The 23,693-nt window shown below is 59.4% G+C and overlaps 1 protein-coding gene across 3 annotated transcripts; it reads right to left on the bottom strand.

Moving 5' to 3' along the window:
• Nucleotides 1-620: 620 nt before the first annotated feature.
• On the bottom strand, nt 621-23,156 carry DPEP1 (dipeptidase 1). Of its 3 annotated transcripts, none has more exons than XM_033219389.1 (11): nt 23,050-23,156; nt 8,304-8,513; nt 3,364-3,496; nt 2,967-3,099; nt 2,681-2,831; nt 2,430-2,499; nt 1,670-1,846; nt 1,502-1,586; nt 1,347-1,422; nt 1,083-1,218; nt 621-1,005 (listed from the first exon to the last, which is right to left on the bottom strand). In XM_033219389.1, exons 2-11 carry the CDS (start codon nt 8,405-8,407, stop codon nt 835-837), a joined length of 1,236 nt encoding a protein of 411 aa, XP_033075280.1. In that variant the 5' UTR covers nt 8,408-8,513; nt 23,050-23,156; the 3' UTR covers nt 621-834. The 3 variants fall into 3 exon arrangements, with proteins under 3 accessions (XP_033075280.1, XP_033075282.1, XP_033075281.1); XM_033219391.1 differs by having other exon boundaries at nt 8,304-8,470; nt 23,050-23,142; XM_033219390.1 differs by lacking the exon at nt 23,050-23,156 and adding an exon at nt 16,379-16,562.
• Nucleotides 23,157-23,693: the final 537 nt, after the last annotated feature.

Raw genomic sequence — 23,693 nt, 5'->3', positions numbered from 1 at the left:
TGTGTGCAGGGGTGTGTGCGTGTGCAGGAGTGTGTGCAGGGGTGGGGTGTGTGTGCAGGGGTGAGGTGTGTGTGCAGGGCTGGGGTATGTGCAGGAGTGGGGTATGTGCAAGGCTTGTATGTAGGGCTGGTGTGTGTGTGCAGAGGTATGCGTGTGTGCAGGGCTGGTGTGTGTACAGAGGTATGCGTGTGTGCAGGGCTGGTGTGTGTGTGCAGGGGTGTGTGGATGGGTGGGGGGTGTGTGCAGGGGTGTGTGCCAGGGTGGGGTGTGTGCAGGGGTGGAGTGTGTGTGTACAGGGCTGGTATATATGCAGGGATAGGGTGTGTGCAAGGCTTGTGTGTGTGCAGGAGTGTGTGCAGGGCTGGTGTGCGTGTGTGCAGGGATGTGTGTGTACAGGGGTGGGGTGTGTGTGTGTGCACCAGTGAGTGGCTGGAGGTGCCTACTGGAGCCTAGACTGTGTCCTGAAAGATGTTCAAGCAGCATCTGTACAAAGCCTTCTTCACAGCTCCTGAGTCCTTCTGGCCTGAACCGAAGACTCAGGCACTCCTGCACCCCAGGTCCAACCAGGAGCCATTTTCACACGCCTCCTGGGCTGGATGCCGACGACACGTACCCCCGGATGTGAAGGGATGTTGCTTTTATTGAGGGCCTACTGTGTGTGTGTGTGTCCTGAGCTGTCCCCAGGTATCCTGCCCCCCAGGTGAGCCCAGACACCCGCTCAGGAGATGCTGGTCCTGGCATGCGGGCAGTAGGGTTCCTGGCATCTGGAGTCCTGGATGGGCAGGTCTTCCCTGAACTCCAGGAGCCCTAAAGGGAGCTCTGGTCTCCCAGCTTTCATAGGAGACACAGACAGAGGACCAGGGGAGCGAGGGAGGCCAGCAGGAACCCCCACTGGCGATGGAGGTTGGAGGCCCCTGAGGGGTAGCCGTAATACGTCCTGCAGGAGCCGCCCAGCTCGTCCCTCGGGATGGGCTCCTCCTCGGGAGCCTGCGTGGGGTTGCTGGCCTGGGGACAGACACAGGTGGGGCAGCCTGTCTGCTGGCAGTTGGGGGGGTGCGCTCAGGCGGCCACCCCATCCTCACCTGCTCCACAGCCTCGAAGACCCTCAGCAGGTTGTTGGCCAGTGCACCCTTGACCTCCGCCTCTGTCCAGTTCCTCCTGAGCAGCTCAGCGATCAGGTCTGGATACTTGGAGACGTCCTCCAGCCCCTCAGGGACCCTGTGTTGAGGCCAGGAGAACCTGGGCCCCCACACTAGGACACATGTCCCTCCTCCAGCTGCCTCATCCCTCTGACGGGGTCATGAACTTCCCGGCTCATCCACAGGACAGAGCTCTCACCCCCTTACCTTGGAACACCGTCAAAGTCCCCACCAAAGCCCACAGCTCTGGCTCCTGCCACCTCCTTGATGTGATCCAGATGGTCTGTCCAGGGAGCAGCAGGTATGGGTCCTGAGTGAGGCCCTCCCGCTTCAGTCCCCTTGGCCACTCACACCCCACCTACCGGCCACTTGGGACAGGTTGGCCTTGTTGGTGCAGGAAATGTAATTGTTGTAGAAATTCACCATCACCAGGCTGTCTGTCTGTTTCTGCACAGGAAGACAGGGTGGAGCTGAGAGCCAGGAGGGCCTGGCCAGGGAGGTGGGGTGGGGGTGGCTCCCTTGGCTCTCACCACCAGCCTCAGGACGTCGTCAGGCACGTTGCGCCGGCTTGCGCACACGCTGTAGGCCGAGGAGTGGCTGAAGATGACTGGGGCTCTGGACAGCTGCAGGGTGGCCTTCATGGTGGCCACAGACACGTGAGCCAAGTCAATGAGGACCCCAAGACGGTTCAGCTCCTTCACCACACGCTGGGAAGACAGGGCTCCGTCCACCCTCACGGCCCCCAGGGTCAGGGCTGAGGAGGTGGACAGGCTGGACCAGGTGTGAGTCATCGTCCTTCATGGCTGGAAGTCTGGGGCCACTCAGGGCTCAGCACCCACCTGGGGGGATGGCTGCCAGCTCCATTCTTTTTTTTTTTTTTTTTTTTGAGATGGAGTCTTGCTCTGTCGCCCGGGCTGGAGTGCAGTGGCCGGATCTCAGCTCACTGCAAGCTCCGCCTCCCGGGTTCACGCCATTCTCCTGCCTCAGCCTCCCCAGTAGCTGGGACTACAGGCGCTGCCACCTCGCCCGGCTAGTTTTTTGTATTTTTTAGTAGAGACGGGGTTTCACCGTATTAGCCAGGATGGTCTCGATCTCCTGACCTTGTGATCCGCCCATCTCGGCCTCCCAAAGTGCTGGGATTACAGGCTTGAGCCACCGCGCCCGGCCTCGCCAGCTCCATTCTACAGATGAGGACACTGAGGTCCCACGTGGGGAGATTCATTGCTCCGGTCACCCTCCAGGGCCTCTGCCTTCTCCTCGGGGGTGACCAGCCCCTCCCACCCCACTCACCTGCCCAAAGGGTGACAGGCCTTGGCTCTGGGGCTTGCTGTCTCCCGTGTCCACCAGCCAGTTGTCAGCCCTGCGGGAGCAAAAGACAGGTGCCCAAGGGGTGAGCGGTGGTCTCAGCCTCCCATCAGCCCAGCAGGCGAGGTCCGGCCTGGGACTCATAGGCGGAGGGGATGGGCTCAGGAGGGTGGCAGGGAGTGTCTGCCCCTCCCTCCTGACCACAGCCCGGGGGCCTCCCATGGGGAGTCACACACCAGGGCGTGTTGCAGTTGTGGGTGAGGGTCAGGTACCGCATGCCCAGCTGATAGAGCGCCCGCAGGACGCCCAGACTGCTGTCAATGGAGTGGCCGCCCTCCACACCGATCAGGCTGGCCACCTTCCCTTCCCGGAAGGCCTGCCGGATGCCTGCAGGGAGAGTCGGGGTGCAGGGGAGTGGGCACCTGGCGTCTGGAGGGGAGGTGTCCTGATCAGTACCTGCTGCTCAGGATGAGGGCTGGGTGGGAGGACGCAGGACCTGGAGGGTCCAGGTCAGGACCCCACCTGCACTGCTGGTGACATACAGGAAGGTCTCAGGGTACATCTGGCACATGCGGTGGACCACATCCATCTGCTCCAGCGTCCTCCGCACGGCGTCTTTGTTCTGGGTGTCGCAGGGTGTGTACACGGACCAGAACTGGGGGCCACAGGGGGTACCAGGAGCTGATGCAGCCAGGTCTCAGCCCACCCCCCACATGCCTGTGGGAGTCTGGTTTCCCGCCCCCTGGGAAGCCCTCCCTCGGCCTGGGTGTCTGTCTCTACAAGGGCCTGTGGCACTGAGGGACCCTGGAGGAACAACGCCACAGAGACAGCCACACTGTAGCCAGGCCCAAGGCAGGAGACGGGATGACCCCACGCAGGGTGAATACTCAGGGTGAATGCAGGGCAGGGTGGGCGGTACCTGACCTCCCACGAAGCCAGCCCTCAGCTTGGGGATGTTGGTGTGTGTGTCGGCCAAGGTGGTCAGGTTGGCCCTCGCGTCCTGCAGCCGGTTGTTGAACATACCCAGCAGCTGCCAGGGCAGGTCGTTGTGCCTGGAGTCGCCGGGGGGAGGCCAGGGAGTCAGGGAGGCCACTGGGACCTGGGGGCTTGCGAGCTCCTCAACTCCGGGCTGTGCTCCCCACTTCCTGCTCCTCATGGCAGGTGCTGAAGTCCAGGCCGCAGGGGTGACGGATCACTGGCCACCTGAACACACCTGTGCAAGGCTGCACTTCCCACCTGCGTCCACCCCCAGGGCAGGGAGCCCCGAGCCAGGAGCTCAGGGAGCTGGGTAGCCCATCTCTTCCAGGGCCTTTCTCTGTGGAGGAGGCTGGGGGGAGGACACATTGTCTGAGGGTGGGACACAACCAGTTAAATGACGTCAATGGACAGCATTGGAGACATGGGCAAAGGGGCAAGGGCCTGGGGGTGATACTGTTTCTGAGAGTTTTCAGTTTAAAAATCCAGTTGTCTCTTGGGGAATACGGTGGGTGGCTGGATAACTGGAATGGCCTGTTCTTGGGGGGCCTGGCACTCCCATCCTTCTGGTGAGCAGGGCGTCAGGTACAGGCTTTGGGGGCCACCTAGGCCTCTCTGCTGCCTCTGTCTCCAGGGAAGAGCCCTGCACCCAAACTCCAATCAGATCCTTCTAAACTTCCAAAGGACTGAGGCTCTCCAAGGTTTTCCCAGGAGCTGGCAGTGAGCGTGGGAGCTCTCGTAAGGAGAAGGAAGGGGAACACAGAGGAAGGGGGAGCTGGTGCTGTCAGAGCTGGTGACCGAGTGAGGGTCTCAGAAGGACCGAATCCAGCTGCCCAGCAGCGCCTGACAGAGACCAGGAGCAAAGGGAATCCACTCTCGTTAGAAACGCAATTCTCAGGCCGGGCGCGGTGGCTCATGCCTGTAATCCCAGCACTTTGGGAGGCTGAGGCGGGTGGATCACTAGATCAGGAGATCAAGACCATCCTGGCTAACACGGTGAAACCCTGTCTCTACTAAACATACAAAAAATGGCCGGTTGGGCCGGGCGCGGTGGCTCAAGCCTGTAATCCCAGCACTTTGGGAGGCCGAGACGGGCGGATCACGAGGTCAGGAGATCGAGACCATCCTGGCTAACACGGTGAAACCCCGTCTCTACTAAAAATAAAAAAAAATAAAAAAATAAAAAAAAAATGGCCGGGTGCAGTAGCTCAAACCTGTAATCCCAGCACTTTGGGAGGCCGAGATGGGCGGATCACGAGGTCAGGAGATCGAGACCATCCTGGCTAACACGGTAAAACCCCATCTCTACTAAAAAAAAAAATACAAAAAACTAGCCAGGCGAGGTGGGGGGCGCCTGTAGTCCCAGCTACTGGGGAGGCTGAGGCAGGAGAATGGCGTGAACCCCAGAGGCGGAGCTTGTAGTGAGCCGAGATTGCGCCACGGCACTCCAATCTGGGCGACAGAGCGAGACTCTATCTCAAAAAAAAAAAGAAAAAAAAAGAAAAAAAGAATCACATCTCAGGCCCAGGGTAGGCTCTCGGTTATGATCTGTGTTTCAACCAGCAGATCTGACTCCTGGGATCGACCAGGCCCCACTGCAGCCCCAGACAGCCCTCGTCCCTGATCCCGTGACCTGGAGGCTGCAAGGACGTTGGGAAGGGGCTGGAGCCTGACCCCCAACCCTGGGCAATGCTTGGGGTTCCCCTTTCCCGTCACTGGGTCTGGGGCCTCAGACTCCTTCCTGTGATGTGGGCTGCGCCCCTGTCTCGGGGGGACACCCTCGGAGGGTGTGTGCTGGGATGGGGCCACAGGGGCCCCTCCGTATCCAGTTTCCAGACCCCCCTCTGTGCCTCAGTTTCCCCATCTGGAACATGAAGGTGTCTTGGTGCCTTCCTTGCAGGGCAGCTGGGAGAGGCAGAGGACTAACAGTGTTCGTCGTTTCCAGCCGTGGGCCCTGCTCTCGGCCACCCAGCCGAAATCGACAGGCCCACACGAGCTTTTCCAAGGCAAATGCACCACGGAGCTCCTCGGGGAAATGAGGGGAGGGCTCTGCCCTTCCTGGGTTCCAGTCGCTCCTGACCTCCCCTGGGCTGGTGCCCCCAAGCCCAGCGTGGCACACTTTCTGGCCCCGCCCCTGGGCAGATGGGCGGGCACAGGCCTGATGCTGGTGTGAGTCTCTCCCAAAACTCCTGCAACAGCGAGGTTGTCTCTGGCCACAGCGAGTCCACATGACAGCCTGCACTGGCACGCGTCTCTCCCCAGCCCTCAGCACAGAGCGGGTGCTCAGGACGCATTTGCTGAGGGCAGTGGGAATGAGCTCCAGCCAGGGACCCTGCCCGGGCAGCAGCCTCATTGCTAGGGTGCAGCCCTACGCTGGGCACTGTCCTGGGTGGGGCTAGGCAGGGTTCCCAGGAGACTTTACTCCTTGGCCTGAGGACACAGGCGGCCCATCTCAGACATTAGCCTGGGATGGGTGGGAATTCCCAGCAGCCGCCCTTGGAGGGAGAGGCTGCAACGGGGCAGCTATCTGCTCTCCCCTCCCTCCTCCTCCTGCAGCCCCTCCTCTTTTTTTTTTTTTTTTTTTTTTGAGACAGAGTCTCACTCTGTTGCCCAGGCTGGAGGGCAGGGGTGCAGTCACAGCTCACTGCAGCCCCCAACCTTCTGGGCTCAAGCGATCCTCCCACCTCAGTCTCCCAAAGTGCTGGGACCACAGGTGTGGGTCGCTGTGCCTGGCCAGCCCTCTCCACTCCTGCTGGAGAAAACGATGGGAAGGTGGGGCCTCTGGTTTCTCAGTGGACACGGGCCCTGCCTGCCTCATGGCCAGGTCAAACTGCAGCTAATCAGACCCACCCTCCTTATCTGGGCAGCTGGGGCAGTGCCCTTAGCTGGGATATGGAAACTGGCATCCTGCTCCAAGGAGTGCTGGAAAGTGCTGGAATTGCAGGAAGCACACGCTCAGGCAGCTGTTTGTAGGGGAGACTGCTGGCTGCCCCCAGGACCCATTCTCCTCTTTTACTTTGTAACTTTAAAACCCCCCATTTTTAGCGGCACACAGCCGTCTGGATTGAAGTTACTTCCTGCCCCTGTGTTGCTGGCCATGGCCCAGGGATGAAGGTGGGTCCTGTAACAGCTTCTAACAACTGACCCCTGGCCGGGCGTGGTGGCTCATGCCTGGAATCCCAGCACTTTGGGAGGCCGAGACGGGTGGATCATTTGAGGTCAGGAGTTCGAGACCAGCCTGGCCAACATGGTGAAACCGCCGCCTCCACTAAAAATACCAAAAAAATTAGTGGGGCATGTTGGTGGGCGCCTGTAATCCCAGCTACTCGGGAGGCTGCAGCAGGAGAATCACTTCAACCTGGGAGGTGGAGGTTGTAGTGAGCCCAGATCATACCATTGCACTCCAGCCTGGGTGACAGGCGACAGAGACTCTATCTCGAAACAAAAACCTGGCCCTGACAGTCGCCTGCTGCGAGTCCTTTTTCCCGTCTTTATCTCTCCTTCCTCCCTGCTGGCCGGCGCACAGATGTGAGGGGTGGAGCTGGCGTGACCATTTTAAACCATGAGGATGCGTGGGACCACCCTCGGCTTCCTTTCTGGAGCTGCCTCTGCTCCCTTAAGTTTTTTTAATTTGAGACGGAGTCTCGCTCTGTTGTCCAGGCTGGAGTGCCGTGGCCCAATCTTGGCTCACTGCAGCCTCCGCCTCCCGAGTTCAAGTGATTCTGCGTCAGCCTCCTGAGTAGCTGGGACTACAGGCGACCGGCCACCACACCTGGCTAATTTTTTGTATTTTTAGTAGAGAGGGGGTTTTGCCATGTTGGCCAGGATGGTCTTGAGCTCCTGACCTCAGGTGATCCGCCCGCCTTGGCCTCCCAAAGTGCTGGGATGACAGGTGTGAACTGCCCAGCCTGGCCTGTTCCCTGAAGTTCTTACACAAGACATCAGGTTTCCCTGCTTTGTTCACAGAGTTTTTCCCCCAGCAAAGCCCAGAGGCATCTTCTAGGAGAAGACACCGTGCCAGACACAGGGCGAACTCTCAGTGACCCTCCCCGCCCCACGCAGAGCCAGTGTGGACCCTGATCTGGAGCCTGGAAGCAGGAGGCCTCCATGGAGACCCAGTGTCGGGGCACTGGGCCAGGAAGGGGTGGAGAGGAGGGTCAGATTCCTGGGCAGTGGGAATCTCCACCCTGCAGAGACCAGGAGAGAAGCAGGTGACCCCGCACCCCAGCGAGGTCGGGGTGGGGCCAGGTGGGCACTCGGGGCAGCACAGACAGGGGCCGAGCCACACGGGCCTCCCCCCAGGAGAAGGCAGGCGAGGGGGAGTGGGAAGACAGCCAAAAAGATGCTGGCTCTGAGAGAGCCTGTAGGGCACCACCCACACCTGCAGCTTTCGGGAGAAGATGAGGCACAGGGAGAGACGGGGCGCAGGGCCTCAGCGTCCCCAGGCACAGAGCTCACTCTGAGCTTCGGGGCCAGGGAGCTGGGGCCTTGCCTCCCTCCTGCCCTGACCCTGCAGACCTTCATCTGTTGAAGTCTTGGGGGCCCTGAGAGACCCCACAAAGAAGCAGGGGCCAGGAAAGGGCAAGGGCCCCAGTACCATCACAGAAACTGAGCCCCAAGCCAAGGACACACCCCCAGCTCCCCAGCCCCGGCTCCCCCAGCCCGGGCTCCCCCAGCCCCGGCTCCCCCAGCCGGCTCCCCCAGCCCTGGTTCCCAGTCCCGGTTCCCCGGCCCCGGCTCCCCCAGCCCCAGTCCCCAGTCCCGGCTCCCCCAGCCCCAGTTCCCAGTCCCGGTTCCCCCAGCCCCGGCTCCCCCAGCCCCGGCTCCCCCAGCCCCAGTTCCCAGTCCTGGTTCCCTGAGCACCTGGCTTAGGTGGGCACTCACCCATCAATGACAGGGGAGTCCCTCATGATCCTCTCTGCCTCGTCCCGGAAGAAGTCTGCAGTGCAGACGGCCACAAGGGGCCAGAGCCACCATCTGGTCCACATGGCGGGGTCCCCGGGGACCTGCGTGCGCTGCTGCCCTGGTGCCTCTGTGCTGGCCTGGCCGGCCTGTGCAGGAGGACGAGTTTCAGGCTGTGAGGAGTCACTCTGCCTGCCAGAAGAGGCACCAGAGGCATTGGGTGGAAGTGATGACAGCTGGCTGTTGTCCTGTTTATAGCTTCTCATGTTCAATAAGTAACCAGCACATTCCCTGCCAGGATGGGTGGGATGGAAGGCTGACTGGGCGTTGCTGTCTGGGCTAGGCGGAGGCATAGTAAGAAGCTGGGATCCCAGACCCAGGGGTGGGGCTAGAGCCTAAATGAAAGGACAGCAGGCTGCGAGCAGGCCCAGCACAGGATGAGTGGTGAGTGGCTGTCAGCCCTCGCTGTGCTGCTGCTGCTATTAATTGCTACCACCTCCCTCAGGACCCGGGGCCTAGATCTGCAAGCAAGAAAACAGTCATTCAAATAGTGCATTCTCATGAAGCACCTCTTTCCGCATAAAAATCATCTCACGTGGCTTGCCACAGGGAAAACATCTGGGCGTTTCAGAAGCTGCCGCACAGCTCAGGTGTGTCCCTGACGCCTGCTCTAACGCTAAGGGGTCCGTCCGTCCCAGACGTCTGCTCTAACGCTGAGGGGTCCGCACCCCCGCCCTGCAGCCCTCCAGCGCCACAGGGACCCACACTGCAGCTACAGATTTCAGGCCAAGCAGCTGGACATGTCCTTGGAACCAGGGCCTGTCTAGGCCTCGGCAGAGCACACTGAAGTTGTCTGAGGGCTCCCGGAAACACAGTTCCCAGGTGGTGCCCTGTCTGAAGAGTCTCAGTCCCAGGGCTAGGCGGTGTCTGGGGTTCTGGGGGACAGTGGGCTGAGCACTGGGGCTAAACTAGGCCTGCTGGGAGGAGCAGGAGGGAACACCGGTCAGAGGCTTCGCGGCGCGGAGACCGGCAGGGAGGAGGATCGCCCCAGCTGGAGCACAGTGGCTCTGTCTCAGCTCACTACAACCTGCACCTCCTGGGCCCAAGCAGTCCTCCTGCCTGAGCCTCCTGAGTACCTGGGACCAGAGGCGTGCACCACCACGCCCATCTAATTTTTGTATTTTTTGTAGAGATAGGGTCTTCCCCATGTTTCCCAGGCTGGTCTCCAACGCCTGGCCTCAAGCAATCTGCCTGCTTTGGTCTCTCAAACTGCTGGGATTATGGGCATGAGCCACCATGCTCAGGTCATGATAAATAGTATTTTCATTCAATATTTTTAAAACATCAGAATTCATGTAAAACAAAAATCCACAACGAACAAAGTACAAAACTTTAAAATAGCTGGGCATGGTGGTTCCTGCCTGTAATCCCAGCACTTTGGGAGGCCGAGGCGGGAGGATCACGAGGTCAGGAGATCGAGACCATCCTGGCTAACATGGTGAAACCCCGTCTCTACTAAAAATACAAAAAAATAGGCCGGGCGCGGTGGCTCAAGCCTGTAATCCCAGCACTTTGGGAGGCCGAGACGGGCAGATCATGAGGTCAGGAGATCGAGATCATCCTGGCCAACACGGTGAAACCCCGTCTCTACTAAAAATACAAAAACCAGCCGGGCGAGGTGGCGGGCGCCTGTAGTCCCAGCTACTCGGCAGGCTGAGGCAGGAGAATGGCGTAAACCCGGGAGGCGGAGCTTGCAGTGAGCTGAGATCCGGCCACTGCACTCCAGCCCGGGCGACAGAGCGAGACTCCGCCTCAAAAAAAAAAAAAAAAAAAAAAACAAAAAAATTAGCCGGGTGTGGTGGCGGGCGCCTGTAGTCCCAGTTACTTGGGAGGCTGAGGCAGGAGAATTGCTTGAACCAGGAGGTGGAGGTTGCAGTGAGCCGAGACCGTGCCACTGCACTCCAGCCTGGGCCACTGAGCGAGGCTCCGTCTTAAAAAACAGCATCAACAACAAACAGATCTTGTGAGAACTTGCTCACTGCCACGAGAACATGGGGGGACGGCCACCTCCAGCTGGTCTCTCCCTTGACACGTGGGGATTATAATCTGAGATGAGATTTGGGTGGGGCACGGAGCCAAACCGTATCACGCAGCTTCACCATTCAGGGCCCAGTGCAACATGGAAATGCAGCATCCTTATTCAGACATCACAAGAATCTCAGGGCCTCACAGCAGGGGGTGGGGAGTGGGGGTAGAAACAGGTGCATGTCTTCCGAGCACCAGACCGGGGTCGAAAGCCCTGCGTGAGCTGCATTTTGTACCATTTCTGAGGCTCAAAGCCACTGACTTAACAAGAGGGTGTCCTAGAGGCTGGGCCTGGTAGGCTGTGGGTTCCCATCTCACGACCACCGTCCAAGGGCAGCATGGGTGAGCTGGTTAGATGTCTCGGTCTCAGTCTCTTTGTCTGTGGAAGTCACGGAGGTACCTACTTTACGGCAGTCCTGCTGTGAGCACAAAGGCACCGGCCGCTCACAACCAGCCTCAGATCAAGACCTTAACCCTGTCTTTCCCATGGGGTTTCACAGTTTGCCCCGGAGTTTCCAGTTGCCTTTCTTCTCCTGCCCTCCACTGGGTGCCCTTAGCTTCCATCTTCCAAGCTCTGGACTCTGCAACCTCCCTCCCTGCCCCCAGAGCCTCCCTCGTCCAACCTGCTGCTCCCAGCTTGGAATCTCCGTGCCCACTTAACGTCTGCACGGAAGGTCTTCCACCTTTGTTTGGTGTATAGTCCTGATGGAGTTTGAACGTTTGTCCCAGTCTCACGTGGAAACTGGGTCCCAGTGTTGGGGGGTTTTGGGTCATGGAGACGGGCCCCTCATCAATGGCTTGGTGCAGTTCTGGAGGTAATGAGTGAGTTCGGAAGAGAACTGTTAAAACCAGCCTGGCACCTCCCCCATCACTCTCTGGCTCCCTCTCTGCCGGTGATGACTGTGAACAGGAGAATAGGGTCTGGGGGTAGCGAACTTAGGCCAATTCGTGCGGAATCAAGGAAAAACAGCGAGGCCTGGGGCAAAGAGCGGGACGCTAATTTGTGCTGACTTCCTAAAAGAGAAAACACCAAGGTCGGGGGGCGAGAGTCCAAGGCCAATGCACGGTGAATCCAGGAAAAACACCGCGGTCTAGGGCAGGGAACCCAGGGCCAACTAACAACCAGCTTCCAAAAACTGCACCATAAGGAAAAGCCCCACGCCCAGTAGCAAAGGATCAAAGGCTGCTCTCCCTACAGCCCCCAACCCCCACCATGTCCCAGATGGAAAGGAAAGTGCTGTGGACTGGCTATGGGCCATCCTTTCTTCTGCAGGCACCAGTTTACCGCAGCCTTTGATTAGCCATGGACCAAATCTTTCATCCAGATAAGGGGGATAGGAATCATGAAAGGTGAACTTAAGACCCAGAAAACTGGCCGGGCATGGTGGCTCACACCTGTCATCCCAGCACTTTGGGAGGGTGGGGTGGGCGGATCACCTGAGGCCGGGAGTTTAAGACCAGCCTGGCCAACATGGAGAAACCCCGTCTCTACTAAAAACACAAAAACTAGCCAGGTGTGGTGGCAGGTGCCTGTCATCCCAGCTACTCGGGAGGCTGAGGCTGGAGAACCTCTTGAACCTGGGAGGCGGAGGTTGCAGTGAGCCGAGATGGCGCCAGTGGACTCCAGCCCAGGCGACAGGCGACAGTGCGAGACTCCTTCTCAAAAAAAAAAAAAAAAAACAGAAAACTTTGTAACAGCGCCCACTCCCATCCTACTCCCGAACTTTCTCACTTTAATAAATCCCTGCTTTCGCTGCTTCCTTCCTGTGTTTTGCTCGTTACTTTGTATGTTTTGTCTACTACTTCTTTGTTCAAGCACCAAGGACATGGACAATTACACTCCAGGCCATCCTTCCTGTGACACCTGCTCCCTCCCCTTCTGCCAGTGATGGGAGGCTCCCTGGGGTCCTCACCAGAGGCAGATGCCTCCCGCTTCCCGTACAGCCTCCACAACCATGAGCCAAACCCACCCCTTTTCTTTATAGATTACCCAGCCTCGGGGATTCCTCTGGAGCAGTGCAAAGCAGACTAAGCCCAGTTCCATTCGTGGGCCCTGCAACCATCCCCTCACAGCGGGTCTGCGGGAATTCACTCCCCAGTCCTCCCGTCCGTGTCTTGATTCTGCCCTCATCACGGATCAGCAGTTTCGCTGGATGTGCACTTTGGGTGGTAAACCTTTTTCCCTCAGGAGGTGCCCGCGCCACCGTCCGTCTGTGCATGCTTGGTTGATGGGAGCCACATCGCGCCTGGCGCTGTGTGGGCAACCCCTCTTCCCCCGGAACGCCGTGACTTCATATTTTTCACTCCCTGGAGCTGTCCCTCTGCCTCCAGTCCAGGGAATTTCCAGTCGCCGGTGTTCCTTCTCCCCTCCTTTCTGAGCTCCGTCTGGCGAGGGTTTTGGGCAGGGGTTGGACTGTTTGAGCTTCCTTTTTGCCTCCTGTCCTGGGTTTCCTCATGCTTATTCCGTACACTCCATTTCCTCTGTTTTGTCTCCCAGCACGGTTCTTTAGTGTTTTCTTGGGGGTTGTGTGTCTGGGTCTCCGGAGGGCGGTTTCCAAGGTTTGCTGTGTTCTTTCCTGCCCCGCTCCCATCAGGGCAGCGGAGCTGCTTGGAGTCAGCTGCACTCTGTTCTCTTCTGTGGTTTACCAAATGGAATGCAGGCGCGTCTCCCATTGTTCATCTGGACCTTTTGTTGCGTTTGCAGACTTCCCTCGGCAGCTGGTAATCTTTGTCACCTCGAATTTCATATTTAAAAATAAAGCGACAGCAAGGTGGGCAGTGCCGTAGGTGTGAGGGGGCTCTCGACCCCAGGCTTTGTGTGGGCCAAGCTCCAGAGACGCCCGGTTACCAGGAGTCCTTGAAGCCAGAATGCAGGCATGAGCTTTTTTTTTTTTTTTTACGAAATGGGGTCTTGCGATGCTGCCCAGGCTGGACTCCAACTCCCCAGGCCCAAGAGATCCTCCCACCTCAGCCTCCCAAGTAGCTGGGTCCACAGCAGCTACTTTTAAAGTAACTGCCACCGCGCCCAGCAGCGTTTTTTAAAATAGCTACCCCGATTCCCAAAAACATGTTTAGGGAAGGGCCTCCTGACTTTCCTCTGGCTGTAGGGGGTGAGGGGGGTGTGTCTGTCTGGGTGGTCCTTGGGCCAGTTCTTCCAGCTGGGAACAAACCCCGACCTCAGCATCTTCCTCACTCCCGGCCCATTGTGCCCGTGACGTCTGAGCTGAGCTCCTCTCTGGCTCCCTGGTCTCTCGCTGGAACACCCTGGAATGTTCCCAATGGGCCCTCCAGTTCGCCTCACAGACACACTCTTCCATTAACTTCCTCATTCCCAGAAATGGGTTGGAATCTTTGCCTACAGCAGAGACCTATTGTCTGACGAGTGTGTTAATTTTTTTTTTTTTAGACAGAGTCTTGCTCTGTCGCCCAGGCTGGAGTGCAGTGGCGCAATCTCAGCTCACTGCAACCTCCGCCTCCCGGGTTCAAGCGATTCTCCTGCCTCAGCCTCCCCAGTAGCTGGGACTATAGGCGCCCATCACCACGCCCGGCTAATTTTTGTATTTTTAGTACACACGGGGTTTCACCGCGTTGGCCAGGATGGTCTTGAACCCCTGACCTCATGATCCACCCACCTCGGCCTCCGAAAGTGCCAGGATTCCAGGTGTGAGCTGCCGCGCCCGGCCCGAGGGCATTACTCTTTTCTAATTCTTTTCCTCTCACCTTCGTGGACAGGAGCAGGAGGACATGCTTGTGCCTTCACTCACATCTTGACACAGAGGGTGCAGCTGGCAGAGTCGTGGTGGGAAAGGCTCAGGGTGTGTTTAATTCTGTTTCTTCCACTAGTTCTGGTTGTGCGTCTTTCATGTCCCTGACTGACCAGGGCCCTTTGTCCTGCCCAGGCCCTCCTGCCTCTCCCCTCCCCTGGCCATAGTGAGGCTCAGGGAGAGAGCCGGGGTTAGCAGTCCTAGGAGACCCCTGGGGGTGGGAGCAGTGCTCTGTGAAGAGTGTGGGCTCCTGCATCAGAGTCCTGGGTCCATCTCCAGAGACGGGTGCACCAAGGCCCCCACCTCGAGGCTCTCCGGTGGTGCTGACCTGGCTCTGTCGAGAGGCAGGCGACAGCCTCGCCAGAGTGAAGGTGGCGAGTCAGACGCAGAATGATGTCTGGGTTTCCACCCGGCTCTGTCTCCCAGAACCGCACAGAAGCCCCATCCACAGCCAACACGCAGACGCCTCCACGGCCCTATCGGATGTTACCACTTCTGCACAAGTAGCCACAGGCAACACGCCCCCCACACACAGATCATCGCTGACGAGAATACCTGGACACATCCCAAGCCCACGTGGTCAGACACGTCCACGTACCGAGAACAGACACGTGCAGCCTTTCCCACGTGATGAGCAAACACACACTCAGGTACCTGCACGTGTGCACACAACACACACTCAGGTACCTGCACGTGTGCACACACACACACACAGGTACCTACACGTATGCACACAACACACACTCAGGTACCTACACATGTGCACACACACACACACACACAGGTACCTGCACGTGTGCACACAACACACACACACGTACCTACACGTGTGCACACAACACACACTCAGGTACCTGCACGTGTGCACACACACACACACAAGTACCTACACGTATGCACACAACACACACTCAGGTACCTACACATGTGCACACACACACACAGGTACCTGCACGTGTGCAGACAACACACACACACGTACCTACACGTGTGCACACAACACACACTCAGGTACCTGCACGTATGCACACACACACACACACAGGTACCTGCACGTGTGCACACAACACACACACAGGTACCTACACGTGTGCACACACACACTCAGGTACCTGCACGTGTGCACACACACACACACAGGTACCTACACGTATGCACACATACACACACAGGTACCTGCACGTGTGCACATAACACACACACAGGTACCTACACGTATGCACACACACACACACAGGTACCTACACGTGTGCACACACACACAGGTACCTACACGTGTGCACACATACATACATATGTGCACAGACAAGCCTCACACGTGCACCTGCTCACGTGAGCCTCTCCTTGCACGTGCGAGGGACGGGAGCCCACACTCAGCGTGGGGCCCATCTGACCACCCACGGGGTCTGGCACAGGGGCCCCCAAATGAGCCTTGAGGAAGGAACATCTGGGAACCTGCGGCTCCACAGGGAGCCCGGCCCTGTCTCTCTCCCTGGGAGGCCCCAGTGGCTCACAGCAAGTTCAGCAGCCCTGGACTCTCTTCCGGCTCCTGACCAGGCTGATGTCTGCACTGGGGGAGTCCATAGGCCCCTCAAACTGCAGGCCCAGCCGCGAGGCCAGCACCCCACTTCTGCCCCCAACGTCCAGCTCACCCTGAGGCTAGTAGCTTCCCTGCATCCCTCCTCACCTGCCCAGGCCCCCCCATGGCTGCCCCCACCACTCTGACTCCCACAGCCCACATCTGCACCCGGGCGTGAGCTCTTCCTCCCAGTGAGTCCCAGGGAAACACCTCTCAAGGACTCCCCAAAAGGCTCCCGGCTCCCATGAGGTCGGGGCCCCTCAGCCTGGCCTCCCCACCCCCCTACCCAACCCTCCAGACACAGTCACCCCAGAGGCCACCCTCTCACCCCTGCCTGGAGCTGAGTCCCCCACCCCCGGTTCCATCCTCTGAGACTCTCACCCTTCGCTGCCCGTGATGGCACAAGCTGAGACCCCCCCTCCCACCGGTTCCATCCCCTGAGACCCTCACCCTTCGCGGCCCGTGATGGCGCTCCATGCTATGCGCCTGCTCACTGAGGTTCTCCCTCACTGATGGTGGATCGCAGGCAGTTGGAGAGGGGCTTTCCGCCCTCATTACAGCCCTGGCCTCAGCCTTGCTCCACGCTCCCCAAAACCACAACCCCTGGCTCCTGGGTCCCCGACACTCACCATGAGCGGGACAGGATGCTGAGTACCTTGGCTCAGCCACCCCAGGCCCAGGGAGACAGACCCGCCTCCTGCCTCCCAGGTCACAAGGCTTGGGGGTTGTTTCTGGTTTTCAAGTTCAGTCCTGCCACCCACAGAGCTCTCCAGCTACAAAACAGCCACCTCCTTAAGAGAGGGCCTGCACAGGACCCCAGGGAGAGCTGGGCTAAAGCCTCCGTCAGCTGGTTCTTGTTTCCGAAGATATTCATGCCCTCAGTGAGGCCGTGAGCATCCGGCCAGCCCAGGGGCTTCTGGGACTCGGTCCCGGGCCAGGCAGGAGAACTTGTGCTTGGTGACCACCCTTTGGGGCCCCCCAGGCAGTAGTGTAGGGTATAACCCTCAGGCCGCAGCAGGCTGGGAAACGGAGAGGAGGGGGCCTGGGAGCTTGGGCCCATCCCAACGAACCCAGAGAGTCTCAAGTGGCCTGGGGGTCCCAGGCCATGCGTTCTCTCCCCACTGGCAGACCCCAGCCACCTCCGATTCCCTTGAGGGAGATTGACCCTGGCCCCGGAGCTGGGACAAACTCTGTCATCAGTTTATTTATCTGTAAGTGCGATGGGTTGATCTCCCTCCGTCCCCAGCCAGGGTCAAGGAGCAGAATGTCCTCTGGCAAAACCACAGGGGCTTTCGAAATCAGAGGAGGGTCTGCATGTGGACTGCACTGAGCTGGAAACCAGGCTGGCTTTGGAATTCTGAGGCTGCAGTGGGAGGGGGGCATCCTCCGTGGGTTCCAGCAGGCGGGGGGAGGCCAGGCCTATCCCTGACCCCACCCGGGGGTTGGAGACCCAGGGCTGCTGCTGGGCCAGTCATAGGGACCCTTGGAGTCTGACGTCTTCAAGCAGCCAGTGGTGGGGAGCAATGGGAGGAAAAGTGGGAGCTGCAGAGGGGCTTCAGGAGGCTGCGGAGGGGGAGCAGGGGGCACAGGGGGCTGCAGAGGGGGAGCAGGGGATGTGCAGGGGGCTGCAGGGAGGGGAGCAGAGGGAGGCGCAGGAGGCTGCAGGGAGGGGAGCGGGGGGTACAGGGGGCTGCAGGGAGGGGAGCAGAGGGAGGCAGGGGGCTGCGGAGGGGAGGCAGTGGGGACACAGTGGGCTGCAGGGAGGGGAGCGGGGGGTACAGGGATCTGCAGAGGGGGAGCAGGGGATGTGCAGGGGGCTGCAGGGAGGGGAGCAAAAGGAGGCGCAGGAGGCTGCAGGGAGGGGAGCAGAGGGGTACAGGGGGCTGCAGGGAGGGGAGCGGGGGGTACAGGGGGCTGCAGGGAAGGGAGCGGGGGGTACAGGGGGCTGCAGGGAGGGGAGCAGGGGGGTACAGGGGGCTGCAGAGGGGGAGCAGGGGATGTGCAGGGGGCTGCAGGGAGGGGAGCAGAGGGAGGCGCAGGAGGCTACAGGGAGGGGAGCAGGGGGTACAGGGGGCTGCAGGGAGGGGAGCAGGGGGTACAGGGGGCTGCAGGAGGGGAGCGGGGGGTACAGGGGGCTGCAGGGAGGGGAGCAGGGGGGTACAGGGATCTGCAGAGGGGGAGCAGGGGATGTGCAGGGGGCTGCAGGAGGGGAGCAAAAGGAGGCGCAGGAGGCTGCAGGGAGGGGAGCAGAGGGGTACAGGGGGCTGCAGGGAGGGGAGCGGGGGGTACAGGGGGCTGCAGGGAAGGGCGGGGGGGTACAGGGGGCTGCAGGGAGGGGAGCAGGGGGGTACAGGGGGCTGCAGAGGGGGAGCAGGGGATGTGCAGGGGGCTGCAGGGAGGGGAGCAGAGGGAGGCGCAGGAGGCTACAGGGGGGAGCAGGGGGGTACAGGGGGCTGCAGGGAGGGGAGCAGGGGGTACAGGGGCCTGCAGGGAGGGGAGCGGGGGTGTACAGGAGCTGCAGGGAAGGGAGCGGGGGGTACAGGGGCTGCAGGGAGGGGAGCAGGGGGTACAGGGGGCTGCAGAGGGGGAGCAGGGGATGTGCAGGGGGCTGCAGGGAGGGGAGCAGAGGGAGGCGCAGGAGGCTACAGGGAGGGGAGCAGGGGGTACAGGGGGCTGCAGGGAGGGGAGCAGGGGGGTACAGGGGGCTGCAGGGAGGGGAGCAGGGGGGTACAGGGTTTGCAGGGAAGGGAGCAGAGGGAGGCAGGGGGCTGCGGAGGGGAAGCAGGGGGGTACAGGGGGCTGCAGAGGGGGAGCAAGGGGGGCACCCCTATGGAAGCCAAAGGTAGAGAGTGCTGGTGGGATGTGCACATGTAAAGACCAAAATAAAACCAGATGTGTGCAGGGTTCCCACTGTTCTGGTGAGAATAAAATATATATTAATCTATAAATTACAAAATGTGAATTGTGCAATTTTGCCCGGGGAACAGTGCCGCAATCACTTAAGCTCGGGAGTCTGAGACCAGCTTGGGCTCTCTACAAAAAATAAAAAGACTAGCCAGGCATGCTGGTGTGTGCCTGCAGTCACAGTTACTTGGGAAGCTGAGGTGGGAAGATTGCTTGAGCCTGGGAGGCTGAGGCTGCACTCCAGCCTGGGCGACATGATGACAGCCTGTCTCAAAAGTAAATATATAAATAATGTAGGCCAGACCTGGTGGCTTGTGTCTGTGATCCCAGCCAGCACTTTGGGTGGCCAAGGTGGGAAGATCGCTTGAGGCCAGGAGTTTGAGACCAGTCTGGGTAACATAGGGAGACCCTGTCCCTACAAAAAATACAAAAATTAGCCAAGCTAGGTGGCACACACTTGTGGTCTTGGCTACATAGGAGACTGAGGCAGGAGGATGGCTTGAGCTCAGGAGGTTTAAGCTGCAGTGAGCCGTGATCTCACCACTCTAGCCCGGCTGACAGAGCAAGACCTTGTCAAGATGGATAAATAAACTAACAAACTAATTAAAATAAAATTGCGAATTGTGCAATTTTGGAGATTCTGCATGAATTAAGTCCTATTTGCATTTAACCCAAGCATTATACAATATGAAGATAAATGGTAAACATACGCTAATAATTTAAAATTTTAATTTTTCTTGACTTAGAATGATTTTTTTTTTTGAGACTGAGTTTCGCTCCATCACCCAGGCTGGAGTGTGGTGGTGCAATCTCAGCTCACTGCAACCTCCGCCTCCCGGGTTCAAGTGATTCTTGTGCCTCAGCCTCCCGAGTAGCTGGGATTACAGGTGCCCATCACCACGCCCAGCTAATTTTTGTATTTTTAATAGAGACAGGGTTTCACCATGTTGGCCAGGCTGGTCTTAAACTCCTGACCTCAAGTGATCCACCCGCCTCGGCCTCCCAAAGTGCTGGGATTACAGGCGTGAGCCACGGCGCCCGGCCGCCTTCCAGCGTTTCCAGGCACAGACCGGCACGGGCATGGGCTCCTGGCCTTTGCATGCTGTTGGTTTCTGTTGACCAGATGGCCTGGAGACCTCCCGGCGTGGATATTTCCACCTCATTCTGTGCAACACGTGCACAAGCCTCAGAGCTCACGTTACCTGAGCAATTCCTCTACACTGGGACCGTGCTGAGGGAGCTCCCGTGGCCTCGTGAGGTACGAGCAGTTTCCCCCTGACCTCTCAGGGCCCCCGGGCCTTGGTGCCCGCCTCCCTCTCCTACCTTAGCCACGAGTCTCCATGCCGTGCCCTAGGGGCTTCACGCGTGAGCCCTAAGCACCCCACCTCTCTGCTGCCCCCTCTCCCTTGTTCTAGCTCCACCCTGTCTCAACTCCTGGCAATTTCAGTAAGAGAGAATTGTGCCCAACCCTGGCCAAGCAATTCCCTCACCTGCAATGACCTGTGCTACTCCCACCTTGCTGGAGTGGGGCCAGACCTTCACTGCAGTCCCAACAGCCCACCCCTCCTTTCCCCTTCTGCTCCAGGGCCCGCCCGGGACCTCCAGCCGCCTGCCCCATTCCCTGCCAGACTCCATCATCTCCTCTGGAGCTGTCCCGCCTCTCGGTAAAACCTGGCCACTTCCTGGCCGCTTCCTGCCCACTTCCTGCCAGCTTTGTGTTTGCACTGCCCTTCACTGAGTGTGCTAAGGAGAGAAGGCCCAGCTGTCCCGATGGGTGCTACTTTGAATTCAGGATCACAAACCTCAAGGAACCTCTTTAAACCACCTAGGAATCCTGCTGCACCTCCCAGTGCTGGGACTAGAAGCATCCACGCCTTCTGGGAACGTTCTGGTGGAGCAGTTGCCCTGTCCTCGAGGTCAGCTGCGCACGCTGGGTCTTCACTGTCCTGGGGGTGCGGATGCCTCGTGGCGACCCCCTCCTTCATCCAACGACCCCTCGTGGCACAGCTCCCAGCACAGCCGCTGTCTCCCCTGCTCTCTGCCCGTCTCTCTCTGATCCTCTCACAGCAGGCTGGGCCATACTGCTCCCTGAAACTGTGCTCAGTCAGCCTCTGAGTGGGTGACCCCTGGACCCGCTGCCTCTGTCCTTCCAGGGCACAGGTCCCAGCCTCTCCTGGCTTGTCTGTCTCCAGGCTCTGAGCCCCATCCCCACAGCACTGACTCCTCACCCACCGGAACCCCCAGCCCAGCCCCCGAAGCCCCATGGAGCCAGCCTCCTGCTGCACATCCCAGCTGGAGGTTAGGGAGCATTTTAAATTCAGTTTTTGTTTTGTTTTGTTTTTTGAGATGAAGTCTTGCTCTGTCACCCAGGCTGGAGTGCAGTGGTGTGATCTCAGCTCACCGAAACCTCTGCCCCCGCCAGGTTCGAGCGATTCTCCTGCCTGGGGACAGGACACGTGGGGGATGCCTGAGCCCTACGCCTTTGGGCCTCAGTATCTGTGAAATGGGTGGACACTCAGGGGCCAAGGCGAGCCTCGGGCTTGGTCCCCCTCCTCTCCCATTCACACCCCACGGCTGGCCAGGACAGCGGGTGGCCCCGGTGTTGACCGCCTGTCTGGCTGCTGCAGCTGCTGCCCTCTGGTGGCCAAATCCCAACGAGACCCCGTGGGGCCAGTTCACCGGGGCCTGGCGGGGTCCTGCAAGGCGGGGTCCTGCAAGGCGGAGTCCTAGGGGCTCACTTCACCCAAGAACCAGCTGCTCATCCCTCAGAGTGGGCTCTGAGGACCTGGGAAGGCGGAGCAGGTGCTCGGAGTCACCACTGTCTCCATGGCTGTCCTGCCCCTTAACCCACACCCTGCCACCCCCGACAGCAAGGCTGCTGTTACCTGTCCCCTAGTCTTGGAAACGGAGGCAGAGAAGCCAGGCCCAGCCCACCTGGCTCATGGGAGATGGAGCCGGGATGTACGCACTGGACACAGGTCCAGAGACTCCAGGGCTGCGTGTAGACAGGCACCACTGCCCTGCCAGGCCCACCTGCCCGCTCTGTCCCCAGTGGGAGCCGGGGGGAGCCTCAGCCCCACCTCTGAAGCCACCCCTCGGGGCAGCCCTGAGAGGCTGCTTTGGGACTCAGTGTCCATCCACCCCAGCCGACATCCCTCCCCGTGAAGCTGCTCGTCCACCGCAGCCAATGTCCCTCCCCCTGAAGCTGCTCACAGGGACTGAGGGACCCTCCGTGTCTGCTCCTGGCCTCCACCTGGGGATGTGTCAGTCGAAGCTGAGGCCCAGCGGGAGGCGTTTGAGAGACATTGCACATTTGGAGGCCCTAGATGCCCCTTCCACCCATGACACCCACTGAGAGGCTCCATGGGGTCAGACGCCAATCAGCAATAATTCACCAAGAGATGTACAGGCTGCTTGACCCTCACCATGAAAATAGCTTTGCTGTATAAGAGCCTTTGGCCAAAGCGGGGTCTGCCCTTCACTACTCCCGCCACAACTCCAGACTCCAACTGCACCCATGCCCGAGGCTTTCTCTCTAGAATGTCCTGTGATAACCCTGAAGCTCCCCCAACCCCAACCAGGGCGCAGATTTTTTTTTTCTTTTTTTTTTTTTGGATACAGAGTCTCGCTCTTTCCCCCAGGCGATCTCGGCTCACTGCAACCTCCACCTCCGGGGTTCACGCCCTTCTCCTGCCTCAGCCTCCTGAGTAGCTGGAACTACAGGCGCCGCCACCTCACCTGGCTAATTTTTTGTATTTTTAGTACAGATGGGGTTTCACCGTGTTAACCAGGACAGTCTCAATCTCCTGACCTCGTGATCCACCCGCCTCGGCCTCCCGAAGTGCTGGGATTACAGGCGTGAGCCACCGCGCCCGGCCACAGCTTTGATTTTCATTCAGCAAATTCTTTCCACCTGGAAGAAAAATGTGGGTCCAGACAAGGGGCCCTGCTTTCAGCTGGGCAGGAGGGCAGATGACTGCGCACAGAATTCCAGAACAGAGAATAAGTCCGGGGCCTGGGAGCTCCTCACACAGCCTCTGGGAACGCTTCCTGGAGGAAGGGGCACATGAGCTGAGTCCCAAGGGTGCCTAGGACTGCACCGGGGTCCGCAAGAAAGGAACAGCCGGCACAGTGGACAAGCAGGGGTGTGGGGCCTCTGGAGGGCCCGGCGGGTCCAGACCTCATCCTAGGGACCACGGGGAGGGCCAGTGAGAGGACAGTGGCGGGTCTGACAGCAGCTCTCTCACCTCCTAGAATCCCGGGAAGCCGCCGTGTCCCCTGCCCCGCACACCTGGTCCCAGCTTCCACCCGCAGTGGTGTCCTGGGGTCCCCCGGCCTGTACCACCCCAGGTGGGCACCCCAGTACCCCGGCCCACCAACTCCCCAGCCCACTCACCCTGGCCTCTGCGATGCAGGCTTGCTCCCCAGCAAGGCCCCAGCCTGGGCAGCTCCCACGCCAGCCTCACAGCTGGGCTGGCCCTACCCGGCCACCTGCTGCCCCTCTCAGGCCCCTCCTCAGGAAGGTGAAACTGCCCCATTTCCTGCAGGAACCCTGTGTTCTCTGAAAGTAGAAAGAGGAGGGAAATGGAGGAGGGGAGGGGAAGGTTGGAGAGAAAGGGCCAGGGGTGGGAAGGAAGGGCTGGAGGAGGGAGAGAGGAGGAGGAACTTTGCTCCAGGAGATGGCTCAGCGTCTTGACCTCCCCCAAGGCTAGAAGCTTCTTCAGCAGGTTCCTCATTTCCTGAGAGTGCCCTGCGATGTCCCGGCAGTGTTTTTCCTCATGTGTGGACGTGCCACACCACAGCCAGCGCGGTGTGTGCACAGCTGTGCTGTTCAGCTCTGTGATGTCAGATCTTAGAGAACGCTACACATCAGCACACGTAAGCCATCCGTGTCCTTTTTCTTATGCATTTTAGTGGTGAAAATACAACATATATACCAACAAGTAAGACAGATAGGTGTTCAGGGAAACTGAGGCAAGGCTTGCCTAAAGTCCTCGGGAATGTGTCTAGACTTGCTGGCTCCTTGCTTCTAGCCCTCCT

The sequence above is a fragment of the Trachypithecus francoisi genome, unplaced genomic scaffold (genome assembly GCF_009764315.1).
Source record: "Trachypithecus francoisi isolate TF-2019V2 unplaced genomic scaffold, Tfra_2.0 Lachesis_group10, whole genome shotgun sequence".
Taxonomy (NCBI): Eukaryota; Metazoa; Chordata; class Mammalia; order Primates; family Cercopithecidae; genus Trachypithecus; species Trachypithecus francoisi.
The sequence above is the reverse complement of the archived record's forward strand: the minus strand, read 5'-3'. Positions and strand labels throughout refer to the sequence as shown.